Consider the following 24,129-nt stretch of genomic DNA (forward strand, 5'->3'; position numbering starts at 1 on the left):
CCGACCAGTGAATCCCACTGCAAAGGTACTGCATTTTTAATCATTTTCTGAGTAAAGATATGTTTAATTATCCATGAAGATGGATCACACATCAAAGATATATTTACATTCTATGTATGTTTTTGTCAAATTTGCAAGTATTTATAAAAGTGCTACAAATAATGTAAAAGACAAAAAGCAAAAAAAACTTGGCAGTATTGTAGAAGAAAATTTACTTTTCAATTCCTTTTCTTGTTGAAGTTCTCAGTAATCTCAAGACTTTTTTGGGTGAGATAAATTAAATTACATTAAATTACATTAAATTACATTAAATTAGCACATTTCTTTAACAGCTCTACGCTGATTGGTCAGTCCGTGCGTTTCGTCGATTCTGATTGGTTCACACGTGTGTCAATCCAAGCGTAAAGTTGCAAGTCGTCATTGTCCCATGAGTATGAAATGAAACTGAAACTTAAAAGTCAACGAGTGATATAAGGATAAACTTACTGTGGGCTTTATTTTACTTTTAGGGTTAAAATTACAAACAAATATGAAGGTGGGAAAAAACAACGTCTCTGAGAAGGCTTGACTGCCTGTTTTCGGATATATGAACCAATGGCGTGTCGAAAGGGCGGGGTCCTGTCTCCTTGCGTTCCGTGCCATGACTTGTGTGTGTGTCGGCGTGCCACGATTCCCAAAACGAGCGTTCCTTTACTGCCTCGCTGTGACCCGCCCCCGCGGACCAGAAGCGGCCGACAGTCTGTGACGGACGGCGCAGCGGAAAGCCGCGCAGCAGAGACCCAGCCAGGCAGGCAGGCAGGCAGGCAGGAGCGGCCCCGGCACGTCAGGAGTCTTCCGGAGTCACCGCACAACAACGCCATTTCACCACAAGAGAAAGGATCGGCTAACTGAAGCTACAGGTACCTCGCCTCGGAGATATTGTGTTTATTAGCGGCGCGTGCGAAGAACTGTTCCCGGTCTTAGCGGAGCTTAGCTCCGCACGCAGGCCTGGGAACGGCCCTGGACTTTAAACCGGGGCTCGGAGCGGCAGAGCCGGTCAGAGATTACACGGGGAGAGGAGGGTAGGAGGGGTTCTGGGACGGCAGCCGGACGAGGCCCTGCGAGGGGCGGATGTCCACGCCTCCACGGAGGCTGTGGAGGAGAAACAAGTGTGTTTCTCACGTTATCTGGTTTTAATGTCCAACACTTCCCTCTGTAATTGGATTGGCCGGCTAACGTGGGCTAGTTGCGTTAGCTCGCTCATTCATAGCTGCTCACCAACTTAGCCTCTTTCCTCCTGCATTGTATTTTAAAGTCCTCTTCCAACTTCCCGTGGTTCCGATCGCCGATCCTTCACGGGAAGTTCCACTTGTCCACACGTGTGCCTCTCCTTTCGCTCTTTCGACTATTAGTTTGCATGTCTGTATATAGGGTGTCCCACACTGATCTCCTGCTCTCTGATTCGGTCTGTATTCATGGACAGCATCTGTCCTGATGTAAGAGGAGCTGCCATGACGTGTCTTTGCTCCAGACCCAGCTTGCTGGGACATTTCGTACTCAAACCTGTGAACTGCCCTCCTTTTAAATGGTGGGGGCTTGGACCATTGTGTGTGTGAGATTTATTTCTGTCACGTTTGCTGGAAACTCCACATTTTCTATCAACAATCAACTTTGTAGTCCAACGTCACGGTGATCTGTGCAGCTTGACGAACTTTTAAAGTACTTTGTGAAGTTCTTTTTTTATTATTATTCTTGTTCACTATTATGGCATTGTTTGAGATTTGTCTCTGGTTTATCTTGTAGATAAGCTCTCATCGACAGTGTTTCAATCCTACATACTTGGTTTCTTAGTAATGGTTTTTCGAGTTGTTAATATGTGCCTGCTGTGTACTTTGATGCTTCCTGTTGGTTTTATTACTGGCGTGCTGATAAGGTTGTGTTATGAGTTTGCTATCATCGCATCGTTACTATCTAGAGGTCAAGTAGACTTAATAAATAATGTAAAACCAAGGGTGTGCACAGCGTGGGAGGACACGCCCCTCCACCCTTTAAATGTTTCATATTATGCAAATTTGACTTCATAGTGGGTTTTCTAACAGTGATATGGGTTCGCATATGCCTGTGTATGAGCCTGCGGAAGTGAAGAAACTCTGTCATCTCCCTCACTTGCTTGCTCCACTTTACAGCAAATGTGTGCTACAATTGATTCCCTTGATGATGTCATGCAGGGAAATAACCACTGGTAGTGGAGCGCTGTCTGACTGACATACTGAATAGATCCAGTATAATATGACAAACTATAACAATTACTCTTACAGTTAGCAGCTAGCATTAGTTACTTGGTATTAACTCTAGCAACACACACGATCAAACGAGGTAACTTATTCAGACGCACAATATCTTTAACTCTACTTTTGGGTCGGACACTGGTTGAACATCAGTGTTTATGTGAGCCATAGCAATACATTATCTGTAAGCAGGGCATAGTACCCGTGTTTTTGTGTAACTGGTTTCCCTGTTGAATGGTGACCGACTTCCTTTAGCGTCCATCGTTGCCGCGAGTAACGGCATATATTAGACTGACAAACGGTACAACACTTGAGAAACTTCATTGCACATGGTGTCAAACAGCTACCCATTTCTGTCGGGTCTTAACGTCTGTTATTAGCAGCAGCAAGGGATGCTAAAGCGTCACCAGTTAAACCAGAGAAACCACCTAATCTGAAACACCGGAAAGCTCTTATCCCGGGAACATGCTTGGAGTCAGTGGACTTTTAGGCCCTGTTCACACGAGCCAAAACTATTTTGTTTCTCCCCATCTTTTTCCACAGAAATGCATCTTTCCATGTCCACACCTCAAATCCAAGCCAGTGTTTTAAAATGTCCCCACTCTGGAACCTGTGTTATAATAAGAAATACTGTATACGATGGGACCTTTAATAAAAGTCTTTTACTCATCAATTGGTAATAAAGCCCTTTTACTTTTACACTTGTTTATTTCACTCAAGTCTTATTATGTAATTCATCATTAATTAATACGACTTCCTAAATTATAACATAGAATTAATAGATTTCTTTTCCTCAAAAGTTCTGCCAATATTAATTCTGCAGACCCACAGATTTTCTTTTCTTTAGTTGTGAGTTGATTTTGACAACTCCAGCTACAGAAGCTGTGCTTGTCATCCAGCGCAGCTCTTTATTTTCTCAGATTCATAAATGAGCTTTCAACTGACCCATGGGCAGCTTAGAGACACTTCCACTGCCTGTGAATCTCTCTGGACCTTCTGGCCACCAGGATCTGCTCCTGCCAACTGGAGTGGCCTGGCCAGCCAAGTGGCGAGATTCCGGGGAGCCAACGGCCCGAGAGGCCTTTGTCCTCCGGGCTCATTCTGATGCTGCGACAAGGCTTGGGGCAGCTTCCACCCCGAGGTCTGGAACCCAAAGAATGAAAGCGAGCAGAGCCTCAAACACTCTCCACCAATTACTCCACCCATACTTTACATGCCAGGTTGTAATGTCGCTCGGAGCGTTGCGTTACAGCTTAATCAGGTCTGACATGGGAGTTTCCTGGAGTCTTACAATGAAACTTTAAAACATTTCCTGATTGGGTCGCCACTGAAGGTTCGCCGTTTGCTGAACATGCTGTACTAGGAGTGTCTCGCTGTCCCCGCTTCACTTTGCATTGTGGCTCGACAAGGTGGCGTTGTGAAACTGGAAGATCAAATTCAACACTGACGTGTACGTTTAGTGTTTCTACGCAGGTTTCCTGAATGAACGACACCGAGTGTCCTCATTTGAGTCGAACGGGGATTGAAACTAAAGAATTCATACTTGTGTCGTGGCCCAGCTGTAACAATACACAGAAATGACTCCCTAAAGAATTTAAAATGATTGATTTGAATGTAAGCAAACACACTCTGTGGACTATTAGAATGAGACAATCAGATGTATTTGAGCCGAAGCCCTTCAAAAAAAAAGAAAAAAAAAGTCTTGCATAATAAAACGAGAAAAGAAAATGTTTCACAAATGTTACATAAGAAGGAGCTTTCAGTTTGTACTCGGAGGAAAGACAAATGTTTTCACAAAGGAACAAGCACAATAACACAACCTGGAATCTGACAAATCACACAATAAACAGTGTGATAATCCTGCCATGTTTTCTGCGTGTCGTGGAAGATCCAGCGAGAGGCGGGATTAAGCCCGTCAGTCCTCAGGAAGCCCAGCAGTGGAAAGTTATTCTTAAATGTATTATCATGGGTAATCTGCTTAATCCAAATTACTGGAGAGGTCTGCTCTACGACGCCGACTCCCACACTGTGTTGCTGCCACGGTTCTTAGACATCAGATGGGATCGAGCAGCGCCGCAGGTCACCTACTGCCGGGGCCACTCTGCGATGTTGACATTGTCATTTTGGTCTGATTTAACAGTATAATTTAAATTAAGTTGGCGTACTGTTGTTGTGTGTTTCCACTGGTCCTGTCCAGTGGAGCTCAGCCTGCACGTGTACCCCTGAACTGACGTGAGTCTGACTCCCCTGACTTGTCACATTCGTGGGCTTTGATATTAACACTTGAGTAATTGCAGCTCTGCCTCAGTCGCACCTTTTCTGCAAAGATCATCAAACGCGTCGAGTGAGCTGACTGCACCGAAAAACCGCCGTGACGAAGGAAAACTGCCGTCGGGTTTCTTTCGGTTGGACCTCAAGTCCTCGCCGCCTGGCTGTGAGGAGTCACGTCGACACGTCGCTCTCAAGAATGTGTTTGTCAGACACTGGAGCGAGGAAACCTCGGCTCCTCTCGACTGTGTAAACTGTGGAGTGGACAGAGAAGCTCCTCGTCCCGTGGCTTTATACAGGCAGGGTTCAAACCGGAGCCCCCAGCCACTCTCTCACGGAGGTGTATTTTTGCCTCCCGCAAATCCATGCCGATACGAGTGCAGAATGCCGGCGCGTCGTCCCTCACGTTGGGGTGGGGGGGGGGGGGGGGGGGGCGAAGGAGGGGAAGCGACCAAACGAGACGGCGAGAGGTCGCCTCCTCAACCTCCCTCGTGTCCCTGACCTATTTTGTCCTCTTTAAGCCATCGTGATCGAAGCGAGCAGCTGCTTTTCGCTCCCGCCTGCATATTTCAGCGGCGCTCGTGTCGCACATGTTTAAAACGCCGTCTCCGAACCTGTGGACGAGGCGAAGGTGTGAAGCGGCGCATTAGGAGTGGTGTTGTCTAATTGGATCATATCACTCACACCCTTTAAGCACCATTGATGCACTGATACCTCTCCGCCCCCTTACACACACACACACACACACTGAGTAAGGGTCCTCTTCCCGAGGACATCGGAGGTCTGGATGTTTTCTATTCTGCCAGTATCGTTGAGATGTATTTAGGCGTGAGACCATTCCGAACTTTATAGACCAGAAGTCAGTCCTTTGACACTCCAGCAGCCAGTGCAGGGATTGGAGCCCCGCTGCAATGTCTCTGGACTCTGGAGGAGCTGCAGCTGTTTGTACCGAGACCTGTAAACACACCGTTGCAGTAGTCCAACCTCCTGTAAATAAATGCATAAACAAGTTTCTCTGAATCTTGTCTGCTCCAAAACCCTTTAATTTTCAGGTAGTAGTAAGTCGATTTTCTTATTGTTGTAATGTGGTTGTTGAATTTCAGGTCTGATCCGTAATTATGAATCAATCAGTGGTTGATTTCTAGTCGTATTTTAACACTTGGAAAAATACAAACACAGATTTCTGCTTGATTTGATGTCCTGAGCACTGAACTTTAACCTCTCGTATGGTTATAAGCACATTTTTAATATGCTTTTATCGTATTCTATTTATATATGGGCTCTTTACCAGGCGGTTTTGACATTTTAGTTTCCCTTTGGGGATCAATAAAGTAAATATATCTATTTCTTCTTTAGGGCCAAAAACAATTACCTCCATTTTTTTTTTTTTTTGTTAAATTGTAAACAGTTCAGACACATCCACTTGTTAATTTCATTTATGTGCTTACTCAGCAGGTAGACAGGACTGTGGTCATTCACTGACACTGATATAAAGAGTGTGTCATTTGCCTGATTATGATAGATGTTGTAATTTTCCATGGTCTGAATCAGAGAGAGCATGGGGATGTGAATTCAAAGCGGTCCAAGGATGGAGCCTTGAGGAACCCCACGGGTGATTTTCACAAGTACCTTTTCAGCAGTGCTTGTCTTGCAAGTACAATTTAAACCATTTTAATGCAGTGCCAGAAATCTGTCCAGCAGTATGTTGTGGTCGACTTTATGAGGAACACATTAAGTAGAAACAGATGCCGATGATCTGAGCAAGCAGCTGTTATATCTGCAAATAGGGATGGGGCCAATCCGATCCGGTATCGGGATCGGGTTCCGATCCCAACGTAATTCCCGGATAGCAAATTTCAGATCCAGCCTGCGGAGATTTCCATGAGCCTCGTCTGTGCTTTACTCTGCTGAAATGACTCCACAAAGCGTTTTTCCCTGTCGCTGCTCTGCTTGTTGGATGCAAAATGTGGAGTGGATTTCCTGAATGGAGGCGGGTCTCAATGAGAGTAGCGAGTCAGGAAATCCATTCCGCAGCCAGCGAGGAGGCTAATGTAGCAGTGTGCCATCCAACTTTTCACGACAACATGTCGCTGTCGATGTTTTGCAAACCCGTTGTACAGCGAGGTGGTGGTTCTGCCGCCAGACGTCAACTGTTTTAAAACGCCAGCTTGCCGAGGAGAGCGGCGCTGACCACGGCATCAAAACAATGAACGGACAGCTCGCTCCTCCGCTGTGGCAGGTCATGTTGCAAAAGAATATCTCCATGAATTAATAAAGTGACGTTTCAGACCAGCCTTAATGTCGAGCCCTGAGAGTGATAAAGGAAAAATTCGGACATGAAACCGGTTTTAAGAGGATGTTAACCGGACCAAGGGCATTTTTATCGGTGCTGTCCGATGTATTTCTCGATCGCTGAACTAATCGCTGCTTTTCTGTTTTCTGCTCTTCTTCAGAATGGCGGTGGATATCTATGACTCTCAGTACCTGCTCATCCTGGCCCCTTCCCTGGTCATCGCCCTCATGTTCCTCTTCTTCTGGCTCTTCATGAAGGAAACCTCCTACGACGAGGTGCTGGCGAGGCAGAAGCGCGACCTCAAGCTTCCGCCGTCCAAGCCAGACCCCCGAAAGAAGAATGAAAAGAAGAAGAGCAAGAAGAAGGAGAGCGCCAGTAGTGGAGGCGGCGGCGGTGGAGGCGGGGGCGAGTCGGAAGAAGAGCTGCGGGATTTCGAGTTGGCCGACGGTGCGAACGGCTCCTCTGTGGAGGCGGAAGACGAACCGGCACCGGCGGTGGTCCCAGATCCCGATCCACCAACACTCGCTTCCTATGCGCCTGTGTCGGTGACACCAGAAGCTCCGACTGGTCTGAGGGAGCGAAAGAAGAAGGAGAAGAAAGCCGCCAAAGCTGCAGCCGCCGCCGCCGCCGCTGCCGCTGCTGCTGCGGCAAACGCTGCCGCCGCTTCCTTCACCGAAGAACCCGAAATGAACGGCTCCAAACCAGTCAGCCGCAAGGCAGAGATACCGCAGACTGCCAGCAAACAGTTCAGCTCACAGCTGGAGGTCCAGGTCCAGGTCCAGGCTCAGACACCTCCACAGACCTCTGGAAAGAAGAAGGACAAGAAGAAACAAAAAGCAGAATCTGGTTAGTTATTAGAAAAAAGTCAACTCTCTTTCTTTCATTTTTCACTACAATGGGATCACTTCAGTAATAACTTATCTTGAACTTGGTCGTCGGTCCACGAGAATGTCTGGGGGAAATACTTGTGCTTTTACTTGACGACAGGTGCATCTAAATAGACATTGGATATATACCACACTTCCATAATTCACCGATCTTCTCTTAAGTACATTTTAAGTAACATCACAGTATGCGTCTACAAACCTTCTCTTTTATTCCCTCCTCTGCCCGAGAGTGACACACTTCTCCCCTTCTCGTTTTCTAGTGGACGACCAGCAGTCGGAGGTTAAAGCTGAACAGGCGCCGGCAGCAGTGAAGAAGGACGCTCCCGTCGTGGCTGAAAGCAAAGTTGTGGACGGTACACCTCCAGTTACCACCGGCGGCAAAAAGAAGAACTCCAAGAAGCAGAAGACCGAGCCTGGTAATGACGACGAACGCTAAAAATGTTTTTTTGAAAAGTTCGACACACCAGCCTGCCCTTCTGATAATCCGTTTTTTTTTTTTTTCCGTCATCCGTCCAGTTGATGAAGCGCACATTTTGGCCGATTCAGCAGCTTCTACAAACCACCAAGCAGCTCACAACGATGACGCGTCGTCCAAGGGGTCCAAGAAACAGAAGAATGAAACTGACCGAGGTGAGAGAGACGGCAACAAGCAAGCAAGTGATTTTTTTCTTAGAGTAATAAATGGCTTTTCCTATCTATATTTACTCCAGACATACATTTGCAAATTGCAATATTCTATGTAAACATTTTGAGTCATCCTCACTTGTTTTGTTTGCTGCTTGTCATCACGTCGTCAATCACATGTGAATCACTCCGGATCGCATTAACCTGTTTGCGCCAAGTTTCATTGATCGACCGGTTCCCTCTTCCTGCCTGCGGTTGAACAGAGAACACGGAGGTGAAGCTGAAGGAGCTGCTGGCCGGCCTGTCCAGTCTGGCTCTGTCGGAGGCCGAGGCGGTCAGTGTGATCGCCCTCCTCCGGGAGAAGAGCCCTCACGCCCTGGACGCCTGGCACAAAGTGAGACTTCAATACAACTTGAAGGCTCACACCTGTCGCTTGACACCCCCCACCTTCAGAGCGCCTTACGAATGTCTCGTGTCTCAGTCCGCAGCTCGACCCGACCCGGCGGCCCAGGAGCGGGAGAAGCTTCTCACGACTCTGCAGGAGGAGGCCTGCATCTCCAAAGACAAAGTCAAACAGCTCAGCCAGGTCTACAGGCACACCTTCTCGCTTAGTTGAATTGAAAAGTAGTGATTCAGCATCAACTTGTGCCGCAGCCGTTCACACTTGCGGCGCAGTCCTCCGGTCAAAAAGGTTGTAGAAAAGTCCACATTGTTCAGACAAATAATTGAGAAAACATTATTAGGAAAAAAATATTTTTTAAGACATAAACACCTGCTCACATATTTCACACACGCATGCAAATATCCTCATTTCTACAGCGGTATTCTGAGCTCAAACCCTTTTATATTAATCACATTGCATTGTCCTATCGGGAAGGACTCTTCCAACAAACACAGTTCATGTGAGGTTGTCTGATTATTTGGGGGTTTATTTGGTTTTTATAAAGAGCTTAGGAAAAAAAAAAAATCTTCATGCAATTAAAATATATTAAAGTGTCAGTAACAGCAGAAATGTATGCGTTACACACTTACATTTCATTCACATGCTATTCTGCCTTGTCACTGCAGACCAGCTTGTCAATGCGAGCGATCAAGCCAGGCTTCGTTTTAACCAGACTGAACTCGGCGTGTGGGAACACATCCCCATCCCGGTAGCGAAAGCTTCACGTGCCATTTTCTTCCCTCTGTGTTTGTAGGAGCTCCAGGTTGAGAAGCAGAAAACGGGCCGAGTGGAGGCCATGATGAGAGAGCAGCGCTCGGCCATGGAGAAGGAACTGGGGGGCATGCAGGTCAAGGCGCAGGGCAGCTACCAGGAGCTTCAGACCATGCAGATAAAAGTAAAAGCATCCGTCTTGTCCGAACAGTCGGTGTGACTCTTGACGTTGTCGGCTAATCCAATAAATCTATAATGGAAGCTGCTGCTGTGGGGGAGAACGTGCAGCTATTTGAAATATGTGATGAAATGGAGGTTTTGCCGGAGGCTACACCGAGAGGGAAGCTGAAGCCTGAAATGGATTGTTTTGTTTTTTTGTGTGTAGTTTCAGCAGGTGAGGGAGCAGCTGGAGAGCCAGATCAACCGCCTGCAGCAGGAGAACGGCATCCTGAGGGACGCAGTCAGTTCAGCCACCAACCAGATGGAGAACAAGTCAGTGCTATACGTCCGGATACATCCCAGTTCATAACGGGAGCTCCATTATCTATTTAGCTTTACATTATCCTCCCATTACATAATCCGAGCCAAGCAAATTGTTTCTCTCCAACAATATCCCATAGTAATTCCCCCGTCGAGCGTTTTTTATTTATTTTTTTGGGTAAAGTACGAGTGTTCCCTGCAGGAATTCAGCCGAGCTCAACAAGCTGCGTTCGGAGTACGCCGGTCTGATGAAAGAGCTGGCAGACAACAGCGGCAAGCTGCAGCAGGAGGAGCACCAGAGGAAGTCGCTGGAGGTTAGCTTCAAGCAGAACGTGTCCCAGCTGGAGGTACGCTAATCCAGATGCACTGCATGTTTGTTTAGTCCCCCCCCCCCCCAACACCAGACAGACAGAAAAGAAAAAAAAAAAAGAACAGAGTGGAGTGTGAAACCTGCGCAGCTTCAAATGCAGTTGAGCGGGTGTGGCAACATCAGCGGGGAAGTGGGAGGAGGTGGTAGTGGAAGTCCTGCTGAGGGTTGTGGGAAACAAGAACCTGAGCTGGGGGACTTTTGTTGGCTTTGGAAGCAGGAATGTTTGAGCCTTTTGTACTGTGCATAAACAGCTCTTTTCCTGCTCGACACTCGGAGCAGCCTTTCCTGTCCTTTGCCACGATCATGGGTTGGAAATTGAAGTTGTTTCATATGAACCTCTGAGCAAAAGCAACTGTTGCAGTCAAAAAGATTTTTCAAAGTTACTTCCATAAACAAGGACACTTGACACAAAACCAACGGGAGCGAACAGAAATTGACTACCACAAACGAGACACGAGCAAAGTAAGATGTAACCGAAATGTGGAGGTCCTTTTTAAAAGAAAAGGAAATTGTGGTCAGAATGACCGATCTTTCATTTCTTTCATAATGGCGCTGTTTAGTCAGGCGAGGCCTCCATGCATTGCCCACGGCAGGGAGTTCATGAGAAAAACTGGAGGGGGAAATTAAACGCTACTAAAGGGACAAAACTTTACAGAGACAAATGATTCAGACTGACCAAAGAGTTTTATATATGTACTATGCCTGTCTATTTATCAGCTTTCAGCGCAAGTCATTTCTGACATTAGTTTTAATTCTTTCTAATCATTGATCCAGATCTTTCCAGCCTCTGGATTTTTTTTTTTCTCTTTGACAAACATTCACGCACTCATTGCGACATTCCGTCTGTCCGTCCACAGGCTCAGCTCCAGGACGCCAAGAGGCGCTGGGAAGACCTGCAGAATTACCTCCACACAGTCAACGCAGAGCGAGAGAATCTTCAAGGCGCCAAGCAAGGTTGGCGAAACGGACCCTCACGAGAAGGCGGACATCCTCTTCGCGGCGCGTTCCGGTAACTGGATGTGTGTGATTGCAGAGCTGCACGGCCAGCTGCTGGCGGCGGAGACCGAGATGAACAACAAGAACAAGGAGATCCAGACTCTGCACGGCAGCCTGACCGAGGCCATGGTGTCCAAAGAGCGGCTGGAGCAGAGAGTGATGGACCTCATGGAGATGTCCAAGCACAGCATGCCAGACGACTCCATGCAGGCCCGGGTGCAGGTGATGCCGCGTAACATCTCTCTCACACACACACACACATTTATGTGGTTTAAACAAATAATCCTGATGGATTATCTCTTGGCTTTGCTCTAGGACCTTGTGAACGAAAACAAAGGTCTCCAGGTCCAGAACGAGGGCCTGCAGGCTCAGATCTCCTCGCAGGTAAATGGGTTGAGACTCGGCGCACCGGTGCAGGTGGACCTCGCCGTGCGTATGTAGGCTAATGAGGGTTCTGTTTCTCATTTAGGTCACACACGTCTCCCACATTGAAGAGCTCCAAAAGCTGTAAGAAAAGACACCCTCCTCTGACTTTCCGACGGCGTTGAACAGAAGACAAACCCCCCCCCAACCGCAGCTCATTTTGCACCTCTTTTCTCTGCTCCACAGTCTGGCTGATAAGGAGCTGCAGAGGAAGAGTCTGGAGGATTCCCTGAATGCCGAGCGGAGCAGTGGCGCCGGCAGGGAAACTAACATGCAGGTATAGCCTGAGGACTGCTTCATCATCGTCGTCGTCATCATGCCCGGCTCTTTAGACCAGCACTGCGTCGGCCCATTAGTCTGCAGGAATGTGCCGCTGTGTGAAGAGGAATCTTCTTTTCTTCTCGTCTGCAGGCCTTGCACAATGAGAACATGTCCCTGAAGGCAGAGATGCAGAATCTGCAGGCACATATTTCTGATCAGGTCAGCGGTTTACCTTGACTCTCCCTCCCATGTGTCTGTGTGCGTTTTTCCTCCTTGACGCCTCCTCTCTGTGTGTGCAGGCTGCCTCCCAGATGGCTTTCGATCAGTTTCAGAAGAGGTGGGTATTAGAAAGGAAAACGTTTGTCCCGTCAAACCGTTCACAAGCAAGTGACCGAATGATCTTATCGCGTGGTTTTTCCCACCCAGTGTCCGAGAGAAAGAGGAGAACATGAAAACTGTGGAGGACCTGTTGGAGAAAGGGCTGATTGAGGTGGCGAATAAAGAAGAAGCGCTCAAGGTGAATGTTTGCTGAACCCCCCCCTCTCATCGGCATCCTTTAAGTGACTCTCTGCATGAGAATTTCTGCCTGATCTCCAATTGGGAAACGTCTTTTAACTGATGCAGACTGTGAGAGAAGAGAACGAGGCTTTGAAACAGGCGCTGGAGAACTTGAAGAGAAGAACAGCAGAACAGGTGAGAGCCGACCGTCAGCAGTCGAAGGATTTGATAACAGGTTTTTATCCCTTTTGCGTAAATGTCTCAATCTCTCTCCTTAAAGGCGTCGTCAGAATTAATAGTGGAAGAACTACAAAGAAGGTGAGATCAGTTTGTGTATTGGTGTAATTTACGGTATTAAAAAGCACATTTCGGTCTGAAACGGACTGAAATCTGCAACTGTACACAGTCGGTTCTGCCGGCTTTAAGCGAGAGCTCAAATATATAGTGACTGATGCAAGCTGTAATTACATGTTCTGAAACCAAGGCTACTACTCGCTTGGCTGTAAGCACACCAGAGCTAATTCCTCCTGGCACTCCTCGACACTCCCGAGACACACCCCTCATAGTCATTCTTTCAACGTCCCCATTTGGCTCCACACACTGCCGTCTATTGTTCGAATGCCCTTTTGTTGTTTAGTACATCGTAGATGTGTAATCGACCACCATTTCCCCTCAACTTTCAAGGATCCAAGAGAAGGATGTGCAGCTGAATTCGGTGGAGGACAGTCTGCGGGTGTCACAGGACAGCGGCTCTGCCAAAGATGAGATGGTCAAGGTGCAGATTTTTCCCATAGAGATAAAAGATTGTCAGATTTGACCCGGTATGCGTTTGTACTCTTGTTTAAATCAGTTTTGTTTTTTTGTTTTTTTAAATTCATGTCACAGGCTCTGGAGCAGCACTTGGCTTCCCTGCAGGCGGAAACGGAGCAGCTGAGACAGAAGGAGACGACAGAAGAGGCCACCAGCTCTGGTCCTCAAGTCCAAGAGCTCCAGACTCAGTAAGAGGGACCCCCACACACACACATATCGCCCAGCAGTTTTCTTAACACGCCCTCTCAATCCAGGCTGATAATGTACATGTACCGTATGTCTCACAGACTGACGGCAAAGGACCAGCAGATCCAGGCGATGCAGGCTGAGCTCGAGGCGATAACCAAGGAGCTGAGTGAGAAGGTGGAGCAGCAGCAACAACAGGTGAGTGAGCAAGACTTCCTGCTGTGTGCTGCTATAATAAAAAAAAGACGATTCAGTAAAAGCAGGAGATCAGATGTGAGGTCAGAGTTTTTGTTGTGATTGGAGTTGAGATATTTACTTCTCTTTCAACACTGATTGTAATTATCTTTAATTTTTTCCCCCCTCCTGCTTACACAGCAGTCCCACATAGGAGTGCCAAGCCCAGAGCTTCTTACAGCGTGAGTAATGTCAAACTATTTCCCCCAATCGGTGAACAACGATTAGCTCTTCCTTAAGGCACAGGTTCGTTTTTGGGCTTCAGATGACGAATATTTGGTCAAATGTAAAGATTTGTTTATAATTACTGTGGCTAAACGGTCTGTGTCAGATAGTGAAGAGTCTATCAGAAGAAGTGAGGCGGAGTTTCACAATATTCCTTCATAACGTCACGTTCGTTTGCTGCGTTTTTCAAATTGGCACTTTGATCGATCGACCTTCCAGCGCGCTGAACGCTTCCATGTTGTTGTCGCACAGGTTGACGGAGAAGGACGCCCAGCTGTCCGGCCTGCAGAGTGAGCTGGCCGAGCTGAGGGACGCCATGGAGCTTCACAGGAAGAAGAACAATGTAGGTTTGATCCAGCAGAGACTCCGGCACCTCCTGTCCAGAGCAATGAGAAATCACGTCCTCCTCCTGTGTATGTGTGTGTGTGTGGCCTCCGAACACCCCCTTCGCCGAGCAGCACGCTGCGTACACCCATACACCGTGTCCACTCGTCTGCTGCCTTAGGTTCACTTTTCTTTTCTTTTCTTTTTTGTTTTAAAACCCCAGAAAGCAATCTTTTAGTGTTTTAGTGCCGGCTTTTCTCTTCAACAGGACAGAACACATCTGTTTTGATTAGGATTGTAAAAGAGAGCTTCAAGCAACGAGCCGTGACTGTTCTAGCAAGCTTGTTTGTGCTTGTGGGGGATTCAGAGCATTAGAAATGCTGTTTTTCTTTTTTTGTTTGTTTTTTTGGTTTTTTTTGGACATAGCTATATTATATTAGTTGTTTTTCTATTGTTTGGACTGAAAATACTTAATTAACTGTAGATCTTGCATGTTGTAAGACGGGGACACTCCAGGCTGTCTTTTTTTTTTTTTTATACGTATTCTCAGCATTTGGAGCAGGGGTGGAAAGCAGGAATTTAGCTCGTTTTTTTTTTTTTTTTGGTTCCAATTTTGCCGTCAACTGAATGCATTTTCCCCCCGAGGCTGCACTGAACGTAGTATCTCTCTGGAACTGACCAAAACAGGAGCTCCGGGAGAAAAACTGGAGTGCAATGGAAGCTCTGTCAGCCACCGAGGCCATGCTTCAAGGAAAACTCAGCAAAGCCGTCAAGGTTCGACCCCCCCCCCCCCCCCCCCCCCCTTCACCTCAGTCTGCTTCACTATAGTTCCAATCTGATGCATCCTCCAAAAAGCTCTTTTTTTTTTTTTTTTTTTGCCATAATTGACCCTGCGAGATTTTGTTTTTTGTTTTTTTTTTCATCTTCATTCATAACTGCGCTGCATACTCATTTACCGCACTTTCGCTCCGCCTCTGTGTTTGGCCTTTTTCAATTGGCGGTGTGCTGAGCTCCCGAGCTCGTCCCACTCCCCTCGAGCATCAGACTTATTTGATTAATTTACCAATTACTGGGTCCTTCCGCGTTCATTTATGTATTTCTTCTTCCCCGTGGCTCCGAGGCACGAAAGATTTCCCACAACCACCAAACCTCCGGCTCACGCTTGGAAATGGGTGTGCAGTGACTTAGAAACTCGCTAGATGTCATTAGATTAAGACTCATGGCAATCATTTTTGCAGTTTCCTGTCTTTCTGTCGTGTGGCATGGCGCATGTTACCCCCCCTCCCCTTCATTACGCTTTCATACTTTTCAATATCACCAATCAAAGAAAATCTGTTGAATTTTGAAGTGATCAAGGCTGTTGTGAATCTGAAGGGTAAAAAGTGCTTTTGTGTTTCTCAATGCTCTGCTCAGCTGAACCGACTCTGTTCCCCCGTCGGGACAAGCGAGTGTCTCTCTATGTGCATGTTGGGCAGTCGCAGCAGGGTGGCTCACGGATGCGTCCTCTTATTAGGTTACAGTGTGTATCAGTGTGTGTCTATCTGTGCCGTCTCCGCTCTCTCTGCATTTGGCGAGGCGGGACATGCCGAACCGTCGGCACGGCAGCTGCTCCTCTGTCATCGGAGTACAGTAGAAAGCACCTTTATCGGAGCCGAGCAGGGAGTTTCCTTGGCAGCTGCCGTGGACTGTCAAGTGCGTGTTGGTTTGGTTGTCTCAGAGCTACCTTCTGACAGCGAGGCCATGTGAGCGCCGGTTTCGACTGCCAGCTGGCTAAGTGTTGGGCGTCAGTTCAGCCCCTCAGGCCGCGGAGTGACAGTCCAAAATGCTGCTCTATTGTGGGACGACTGATGGCTTCCTCTTTCTTGCTACGCTCTCCAGCTGAATCAGCAGATTGATGTGTTTGTGGTTAGATGAAAGCATGAAAGATGCTCTGAATCCAAGCTCACTGACACTTGCTGCTGAGGTTTTCTTCCAGTAAATGACACGAGGGTTAGGGTTAATCCTGATGGCCCGAAGTTAGAATCTAAGATGACACTATGAGTCTTTGCTTTTGATCGTCGCCGCCTCGTGAATGAACCGATCGCTGCCAGGATGTGACGGCGAACGGTGTGGACGGCCGCTGACTCTTCTCGGCAAAGCGTCTGATCACGTCGCTGCCGGTTCTCAATCGCTCCTGTTCTCTTTTTGACGCGTCCCGTTCGTAGGAGAACCAGGCGGCCCTGGCAGGCTCTCAGGCCGAATGTCGAGATGTTTTACACAGACTGCTTCCCCACGTGCCTCTGCCCTCTGAACAGGTGGGATTACACTTGAGTTTACATCTCGCGCTCCTTCATAACGTGTCGTTTCTCTGACGCCCGTTTTCCCTTGCTTTCATCAGAACCATCAGGAGTGGCTACAAAGATTCGAGAGAGCCGCAGAGGAATCTTCAGCCGCACCATCCAGCCCTGCATCAGGGGACGCCGAGGTAAAACCCTCACAAACTTTCTACAGCGCTGTACTCCTTGTCGATTTAAAAAAAAAAACCCAAAAGAAGCAGATAATATTAACAACCAATAATAACGGTACATTTCATTTGATTCTCAAATCAAATGGAATGTCAAGCAGAGCTAAAGGACCACGTGTGGACCCTGGGCCTTATGACTCAGGTCTGCTGTAGCCAGCAAGGCTCATATATATAAAAAAAAAAAAGAGATTTACATCTTGCTTTTCTTTGTTTCATTCAATCAAAACTCGACGCATGGTGAAGTCATAATTCATGTTCTTGGTTGACGTCTATATGAAACTCCATCACTCTAGATCAGGGGCGCTCAATACGTCGATCGCGATCTACCAGTCGATCGCAAAGGTAGTAATAGTAGATCGCATGACATTAGAAAAAAAAATAGACGCTGGTGTAATGAAACTAATTTACCTTTCCGAATTACGAGCACAATTTAACGCAGCATCAGATGACGGCTGAACTTTTCTGACCTTTAGGTCACCGCACATGCGCAAACAACGACGCTAAGTGTGGCAACGCTAACAAGCTAGTCAGCGGGTTAGCGCAAATTTGAAGCCCCCCCAAAAATGAGTGGGGAAAGATGCTCCTCAATATATCCTCAATATATTTGAAAATAAATATATGTTTTGCATTTTTGTAGTGGGTAGATCACTTTGACTTGGTCATTTTATAAGTAGCTCGCAGGCTGAAAACGTGTGGGCACCCCTGCTCTAGATTCACTCTGATGACATAAGTGGCTTTTATAGAGACACAGACAATAGAGCAAAGTGGATTCTAATAAAACTGTAACTGTCTCCTGCACATTGAAAGTCCAGTAAGACTTGTTTGTGTGTCTGTTGGATCAGACGTAGCCAGTGTGGGACTGTGGCACGTTCTCAAAACAGGATTCAAAAATTTCAGTATAACTTTATAACAATCTCAAAACCTCAGAGTTTGAAGAATAATGAAATAACAATAATGCCTGGGTTTTATAAAGCACTTTCCAGGACACTCAAAGACTCGCATGTAAACATTCCATCATTCATTCCCTGCATAGTGGATGGTGGTAAACTCCGTATGTAGCCACAGCCAGTCTGCACCATCAACCCCTCCGACCACCACCAACCACTCACTCAAGAGCCTGTTATCCATTATTACGTTTAAAGAACATGTTGGCTTCCTTCACGATCTGCACACTGCATTTTCTCATCCCCTCAAATTGCAGCTTTAAAGGGTTGCCCTGGTTTTATTATAATGCGACGGCACAAGTTCACTAAGTCAATCATTATTTCCATTTTTCTGTCGACTATACGCATTTCAACTTTTTTTGTTCTCAACTTTTCTAGTTATTTTAGGATCCATTCATCAAATAACTTAATTTATTATTGTGCCAGATATCATCCACTGCATCATCCATCTATCGCGTCAGCATTCACAAACGCAGTGAAAGAGCACTCGGTCAATAGAACAAATGGCTTCGCTCTTGATGAATGAAATACAGTGTGTGTGGGTGTGTGTGTGTGTACAATGTGTGCTGGGTGTGCTGAAGCCTTCCCAAAGTAAATTTATTCAAAATCCAAAACATTGTGTATGTTTTGTCATAGATTTTCGGGATACGAGGACAAGACTAACCCATAAAATCATCCATCACTCACTGGACGATTCATTATTTCTGTTGCCTTTGGTGCTTCAGAAAGTTATTATTAATTTGTCCAAGATTGAAACTGAAGAACGCTTAAAATTACATCAATAATGTTTTTCTAGCTTTTAAGATTTTAAATCTTTCTACACACTGCAACTCCGTCATGTTATATTCGTCGTACTTCTTTGTCGTTGTAAAGGACTTTGTAGCTTATTGGAAAGAATTTTGACGATCTCTGGAGGGAAACGAGTTTTAAATCTGCCGGTCACAATCCAAACTGCCCTTCATGCAGGGACTGGCCGAGAAGTTGAAAGAAGCTGAAGAAGCCCAAAGGATTTTACAGAAAGACTGTGAGACGTACAAGAAGGTGTTGGCAGAGACGGTGAGTCCAGCGCAGCGTTCTGGTCGCGGCTAACGTTGGTTCCTGTGAGCTAACGCGCCGCTTGTTCCTGTTGGGTCGACAGGAGGGAATCCTGCAGCGCCTCCAGAGCAGCGTGGAGCAGGAGGAGTCCCGCTGGAGGGTGAAGCTCGAGCTCTCGCAGGGGGAACTGAAAGAGGTAGTTGTTCAGGTGTAACCGGAAATCCCTCCTGGAAAACTGTTTTATTAGTAGTAGTAGTATTTCACTGACTTGTTCTTTCTCATACTTCAGATGAGCCAGAAAGTCACAAGTCTGGAGCAGGAGATCGAGAGAATAACCGAGGGCGCCGAGCTGGAAAATGTCAGTTCACTACAACACGCCCCTCCATACCCTTGCGTGTTATCCTGTCCAACCTGTTGTCTCTTTTGTGTTGGACAGCTGAGAAGAGAAAAGCAGCACTTGGAGGCTGAGCTGGAGCGGGCGGAGCGCGAGAGCGCCACGTATGTGACGGAAGTCCGAGAGGTGAGCAGGACGGCGGCGCGGCCCGTGAGCCTCAGGCGCCGTTTAAAAAGGACAAAAGGTTTTCAAGTGAAAACCAAACTGTGATTGGACACACCCACCCACTTTATATAACTCGGCACGACACACCTTTGTATATGCGATGTCCTGATCAGCGTGCTCCACTGCATAAACCAGGGGTGTCAAACACATTATAGTTCTGAGGCTCCACACAGTCCAATTTTATCTTCGCTGGGCCGGACTGGCAAAATAGTGCCGTAATCAGCTTTAAATTTAAACTTTAAAGGCCATTTAAGTTTTGTTTTTTTTGTCTGTGATGAAAATGTCTATATTTTCACAAAAGCAAACAATTACTCCGGTAAATGACTACAATCCCAACATAATGCCATTTTTAATGAAACATTCGGGTGTAAAGTGCAGTGAAATGTCCAAAAAACTAGAAATAGCTGTTGCATTATGGGTGTTTTTACAGGCTCCCCCCCCCCCCCCGACAGCATGGCTTTCAGGCTAATTTGACAGTGACGAGGTCGCTCGTTTTCACGGCAGCACGGTTGATATCCAAGTTCAGGTTTCAGTGTTGTGTTGCGCCTCTGAAGAAATGTAGTTTCTCAACTTTGGCCCACCCGACTTTTGTTTGACACCCTCTGGCATACACTGTGTGCGCTGTCCTGGACCGACCCCCCCCCGACACACACACACCCTCATTAAACATGTCGAACTTAATTTCAGCTGAAAGATCTGTTGACTGAATTGCAGACCAGGCTTGATGGCTCATATACAGAGGCTATCAGACAGAATGAGGAGCTGACTTTGGTAAGCGGTGCTCTCCCTCTAGCTTAGCGCTCCTTCTCAAAGCCTTCCCTTTCCTCACTGTTGGCGGCGGCGCCGGCTCTGCTGTGCCTGCCACGGGGAGGGGGGGGGATTCTCCCTTCCCCCGCGCAACCGTGTGGGTCATCATTTGTAACCTCTGAAATCGTGGGAGTCGCCGTGAATCTGGATCCGCAGACTCCCGAGCGTTCCAGACCGAATGATGACTCACCGTCACGCTCGCAGTACTAACGCTGCCTCCTCTTTACCTTCGCACTCCTCTTATATCACTCTGCTGTTTTTCTTCACACGTCTAACAAACGGCTCACTGCTCTTCTCTCGCTCTCTGCAGAAATCTGTAACGCGACTCACTTTTCAGCCCTCAAACAAAACCGTTTTTGTCTCATAGTCTTTGAGTCAAAGTGCTGGATCGTTTCGATCACGAGCTACTTGCTCTCTTCCAGTTGAGTGCAGCCGTCTCTAAACAGTCGTCGCCATAAAAGGCACTCGGGGTTGTTAAACCTTCTGCTGCAGCACTTTGCTGCAATCTGTGCAAAAACCCTGCATCGGCCCTGTTGTCTTGGAAAGAAGTGATTTCTCGAGCCTGCGGAATGACGTGCGTGTGCGTAGTGGAGCGAGGCTTGACGCACACACAGATTTGTAGCTTAACAGAATTTGTGCATGTGTTGTATGTTGTGGTAAATGTCTCTCAATTCAGCTCCAACTCAGGTGACCCTCTATGTTGGCTTATTTTTTTTACCCCCAAGTGTATTTTTGAAAAGCTCAAAGATACATACGGCCAACTGCTTGTTAAAACACAGCCGGCGGTTAAAAACAGACATCGGCGCGTCCTCGTCCATGCAAACTTATGAAACATGCACTTTGTTACACGTATGTCTGTGCACATGCGCTCCAGCCCGTTCTCGCTTGCAGACGCCTGCATGCATGCACAAGTCGTTTCTCCACACTGTTGGCCTCGTGGCGATTGCAGCAGCGATATCCTTCCAGACTTGTAAAGTCCTGTTCCAGAGCAGCACAAACCACAGACAACATTAAAAACACACGAGACCTCACCTCCTCGCCCGGTACCGGTAGCAACATGCCCACACACACGAAATCTCTTTTGAACTGAGAACGAGATGGGAGATTCCGATAGCACAATCTCGTCCGGTCCTAAAGAGAGTTCGTGGCTTGAGAAGCGGCGATGAGCTTGTAAGTGCGCGTTCTTGAATGTCTCTCTCCGCCGCAGCTGAAGACGCAGCTCACCGAAACGCTGTCGAAGCTGGAAGCCGAGGAGAACGAGAGACAAACGGTAGCCGGGGACCTGTACAAGGTAAGGAGGAGAACGATGTTCTGTGACTCCGGCGACGACGCTCTAGCTGCAGTCCACGTGATTAACAAGTTTGATGTTCCTTCCTGCAGGCTCAGCAGTCTCTGGATCTGATCCAAGGGGAGCTTTCCAAAGTTACAGACAATGCGGACGACCTGATCGAGAACAGCACGCTGTCCTCACAGACTGTAAGATTCTGGGACACTTTTCTTTTTTGAATCATTTCACATGATGTTCCATTTCTGGTTTTTCTACGCCTCATCAGCCACTCAGATACGATAAACTCAACACTTGCTCCTCCTTAAATATTTCAAAATGTCATTTAGATTTCTGTGAATTAATGGTTAAACATGCAAAAAGAAAAGAAGTACATCAGCCAGCCTAGAGAATGAAAGATACTGGTGTAAAAAAGAAACAGCATTGCGTACGCCCTCTTCCAAATGCCCCATGATGCATCACGATGAATCCATGACCCGCCCAACTCGGCCTCTAATTGGTGAGTTCTGAGCCCCTCTACACACACACACCTGAGAGAATCTCGCTAACTCATCATTTCTTTAGTTTTTTTTTTTTTTTTCGTGAGGTTACTTTTGGCCCCGTTTACACGACAGCGTCTTCACGGTCTTCCAACGGTGGTCGGAGTCACTCAACAGGAACGTTTTTGAGAATAGCTCCCAAGGAGGAACTTTTCGAAAAGTGTCAACAGGGGTGAAAAAAGGCAACTTTTCAAAAACACTCAGGCTCCATTACAAGTAGACGCTGAAGGTTTTGCGTTTCCACGTTGAACAACCCGTCGTTTTGACGCTGCCTCTTTTAAAACCATCCCAGAAGAGACAAAGTGAACCACAAATTAGATATCGCAGTAGCTTGTTGGTATTTTGATTTAAAGAAGCAGTCATTTCCAGTAAGTGACACAGCAGGGTTTGAGCTCAAGTGAATAGTTTGTTTGTTTTGAGGTCTGAATCAGTCTTTGTGTCCCCGACAGGAGGACATCGACCGAAAGGAGAAAATGACTGCAGGACTGAACCAGACGGTCAGGGAGCTGCAGCAGCTGCTACAAGCCGTCAGCCGGCAACTGGCTAAAGGACAGGAGGGGGTAAGGCGCCCCCCCCACCACCAAGAAAACTCTCCATCACTGTGAAACAGAGTCTGAACCTTTGTGCTTCTCAACAGGAAGCTGACAAAGACCTGCCCGAGGTGTAGCGGAGAGGAGGGGCGACCCCCCACGCAGCCACGCCGACTGCACTGCGGAAACACACACACACACACACACACACACACACACACTTGAGCTTCGGTCCGATCACTACCACATCACACCATAACGTCACACTCAGCCACCTCTCCCCTCCTGACCTCTGACCTCCGTCACCTCTCCTGTACTGTAGACACCCGTAAAAACACTCCCGACTCACAGGCAGACGTTACTGTTAATTACACACACACACACACACACACACACACACACACACTCACTACTCCTCTCCCACCGCACATTCCTTTTCTTCAGCAGCGTCGCCACTTGATTATTTTTCATCCGGCATCATTTGTATCCACGTGTGGAAACCATTCCTCTGTTCTTCAGTGAGCTCCTGTTCAGTACCGCCGTAGTTTTGTTGTTGTTCGTCTCCAGAGGGCAGTGATGCAAATTTCCACCTCGAATAAACAAACTTTGGGTTTTTCCAGTCCTTTTTTTTTTTTTTCCTTCCTAACTTAAAGATGCGTATTGTTTAAATGTACCAGTTAGCGCCTGCTGAAACACACACACACACACACACACACACACTCTATGTTGATCTGTTTGCCTCCATTGCCAGTTCGTTCATAGATCTGTGGCTCAGTACCGGGTTGGGGCGAGGGGAGATCAGACCAGGTCACTACGTGACTGGAACTACAGAGACGCGTGGAGACGTCGTCGTTCAGTCTGTACTGCAGCTCCGATGGGCCCGCGTTGACGGTGTAGAGAGTTTCAATCCTCCTGCAACTACTCTAGGAATAAGCGTCCCATATCATCTGTAATCAGCACTCGCGATTCTGTTGCTAAATTCATTAACACTGAAGATTTTGTTCTTTTTGTAATGGGTGATGTTAATAAAGGGATGCTTGATTAAAAAAAAAAAAAAAAAAGGGAAGTGTTTTTTTTTGCTGCACTTCTGTCTTCTGGCCACAGTGGGGCAGCACACAACCTGCGATGAAATCCTAAGTGACTGATTCGTGGCCTTGGAAAAGCCTGAACAAGCACATGGGAAGTGACACATCTGTGCCTAATGTGGCTTTTACGAGCAGGTGAATTCAGCTTGAAGATGCACAATAAACACGTTTGTCACGCGGCGGTGGAAATTCGTGTAAGTGTTTTGTTGGAGAAGCTGGATTATGAACGTGAGGTGGGAGCAGTTCCTTTACTGTGTAATCCCTCAGAACAGGAGACTCGTTTTCTTGCAGCTGCCGAGTGAGAAATGATGAAATATTCCCCATCAACTCCATGGTGTGACAGACATGAGAATCCGAATCTTCTGACTATTGAAATTATATTTTGAGATGGTAGTAACAGATTGAAAATACACTTAGTATCTAGCTTGGGTTCAATTTACATCATGCAATCTGGAAGTCACTGCACAATTAAATAGGGCTGTACATAAATATATTCTGAAATATGTTACATGACATTCATTACTATACATACACTGCTTAAAT

The 24,129-nt window shown here is 46.9% G+C and overlaps 1 protein-coding gene across 3 annotated transcripts; it reads left to right on the forward strand.

Moving 5' to 3' along the window:
• Positions 1-642: 642 nt before the first annotated feature.
• ktn1 (kinectin 1) lies at positions 643-23,116 on the forward strand. 3 transcript variants are annotated; one of them, XM_080512912.1, is made up of 36 exons: positions 644-899; positions 6,989-7,674; positions 7,976-8,131; positions 8,232-8,345; positions 8,603-8,733; positions 8,821-8,925; positions 9,536-9,676; positions 9,878-9,984; positions 10,175-10,319; positions 11,200-11,296; positions 11,376-11,560; positions 11,654-11,722; positions 11,808-11,845; positions 11,948-12,038; positions 12,173-12,241; positions 12,322-12,359; positions 12,449-12,539; positions 12,647-12,715; positions 12,801-12,838; positions 13,205-13,295; positions 13,406-13,518; positions 13,618-13,714; positions 13,892-13,932; positions 14,228-14,318; positions 14,987-15,073; positions 16,504-16,593; positions 16,677-16,763; positions 18,713-18,802; positions 18,885-18,977; positions 19,071-19,139; positions 19,218-19,301; positions 20,028-20,111; positions 21,355-21,438; positions 21,528-21,623; positions 22,421-22,531; positions 22,609-23,116. In XM_080512912.1, exons 2-36 carry the CDS (start codon positions 6,990-6,992, stop codon positions 22,636-22,638), a joined length of 3,807 nt encoding a protein of 1,268 aa, XP_080369038.1. In that variant the 5' UTR covers positions 644-899; position 6,989; the 3' UTR covers positions 22,639-23,116. The 3 variants fall into 3 exon arrangements, with proteins under 3 accessions (XP_080369039.1, XP_080369038.1, XP_080369040.1); XM_080512913.1 differs by lacking the exon at positions 20,028-20,111 and having other exon boundaries at positions 643-899; XM_080512914.1 differs by lacking the exon at positions 14,987-15,073 and having other exon boundaries at positions 645-899.
• Positions 23,117-24,129: the final 1,013 nt, after the last annotated feature.

The sequence above is a fragment of the Blennius ocellaris genome (genome assembly GCF_963422515.1).
Source record: "Blennius ocellaris genome assembly, chromosome: 17".
Lineage (NCBI taxonomy): Eukaryota > Metazoa > Chordata > Actinopteri > Blenniiformes > Blenniidae > Blennius > Blennius ocellaris.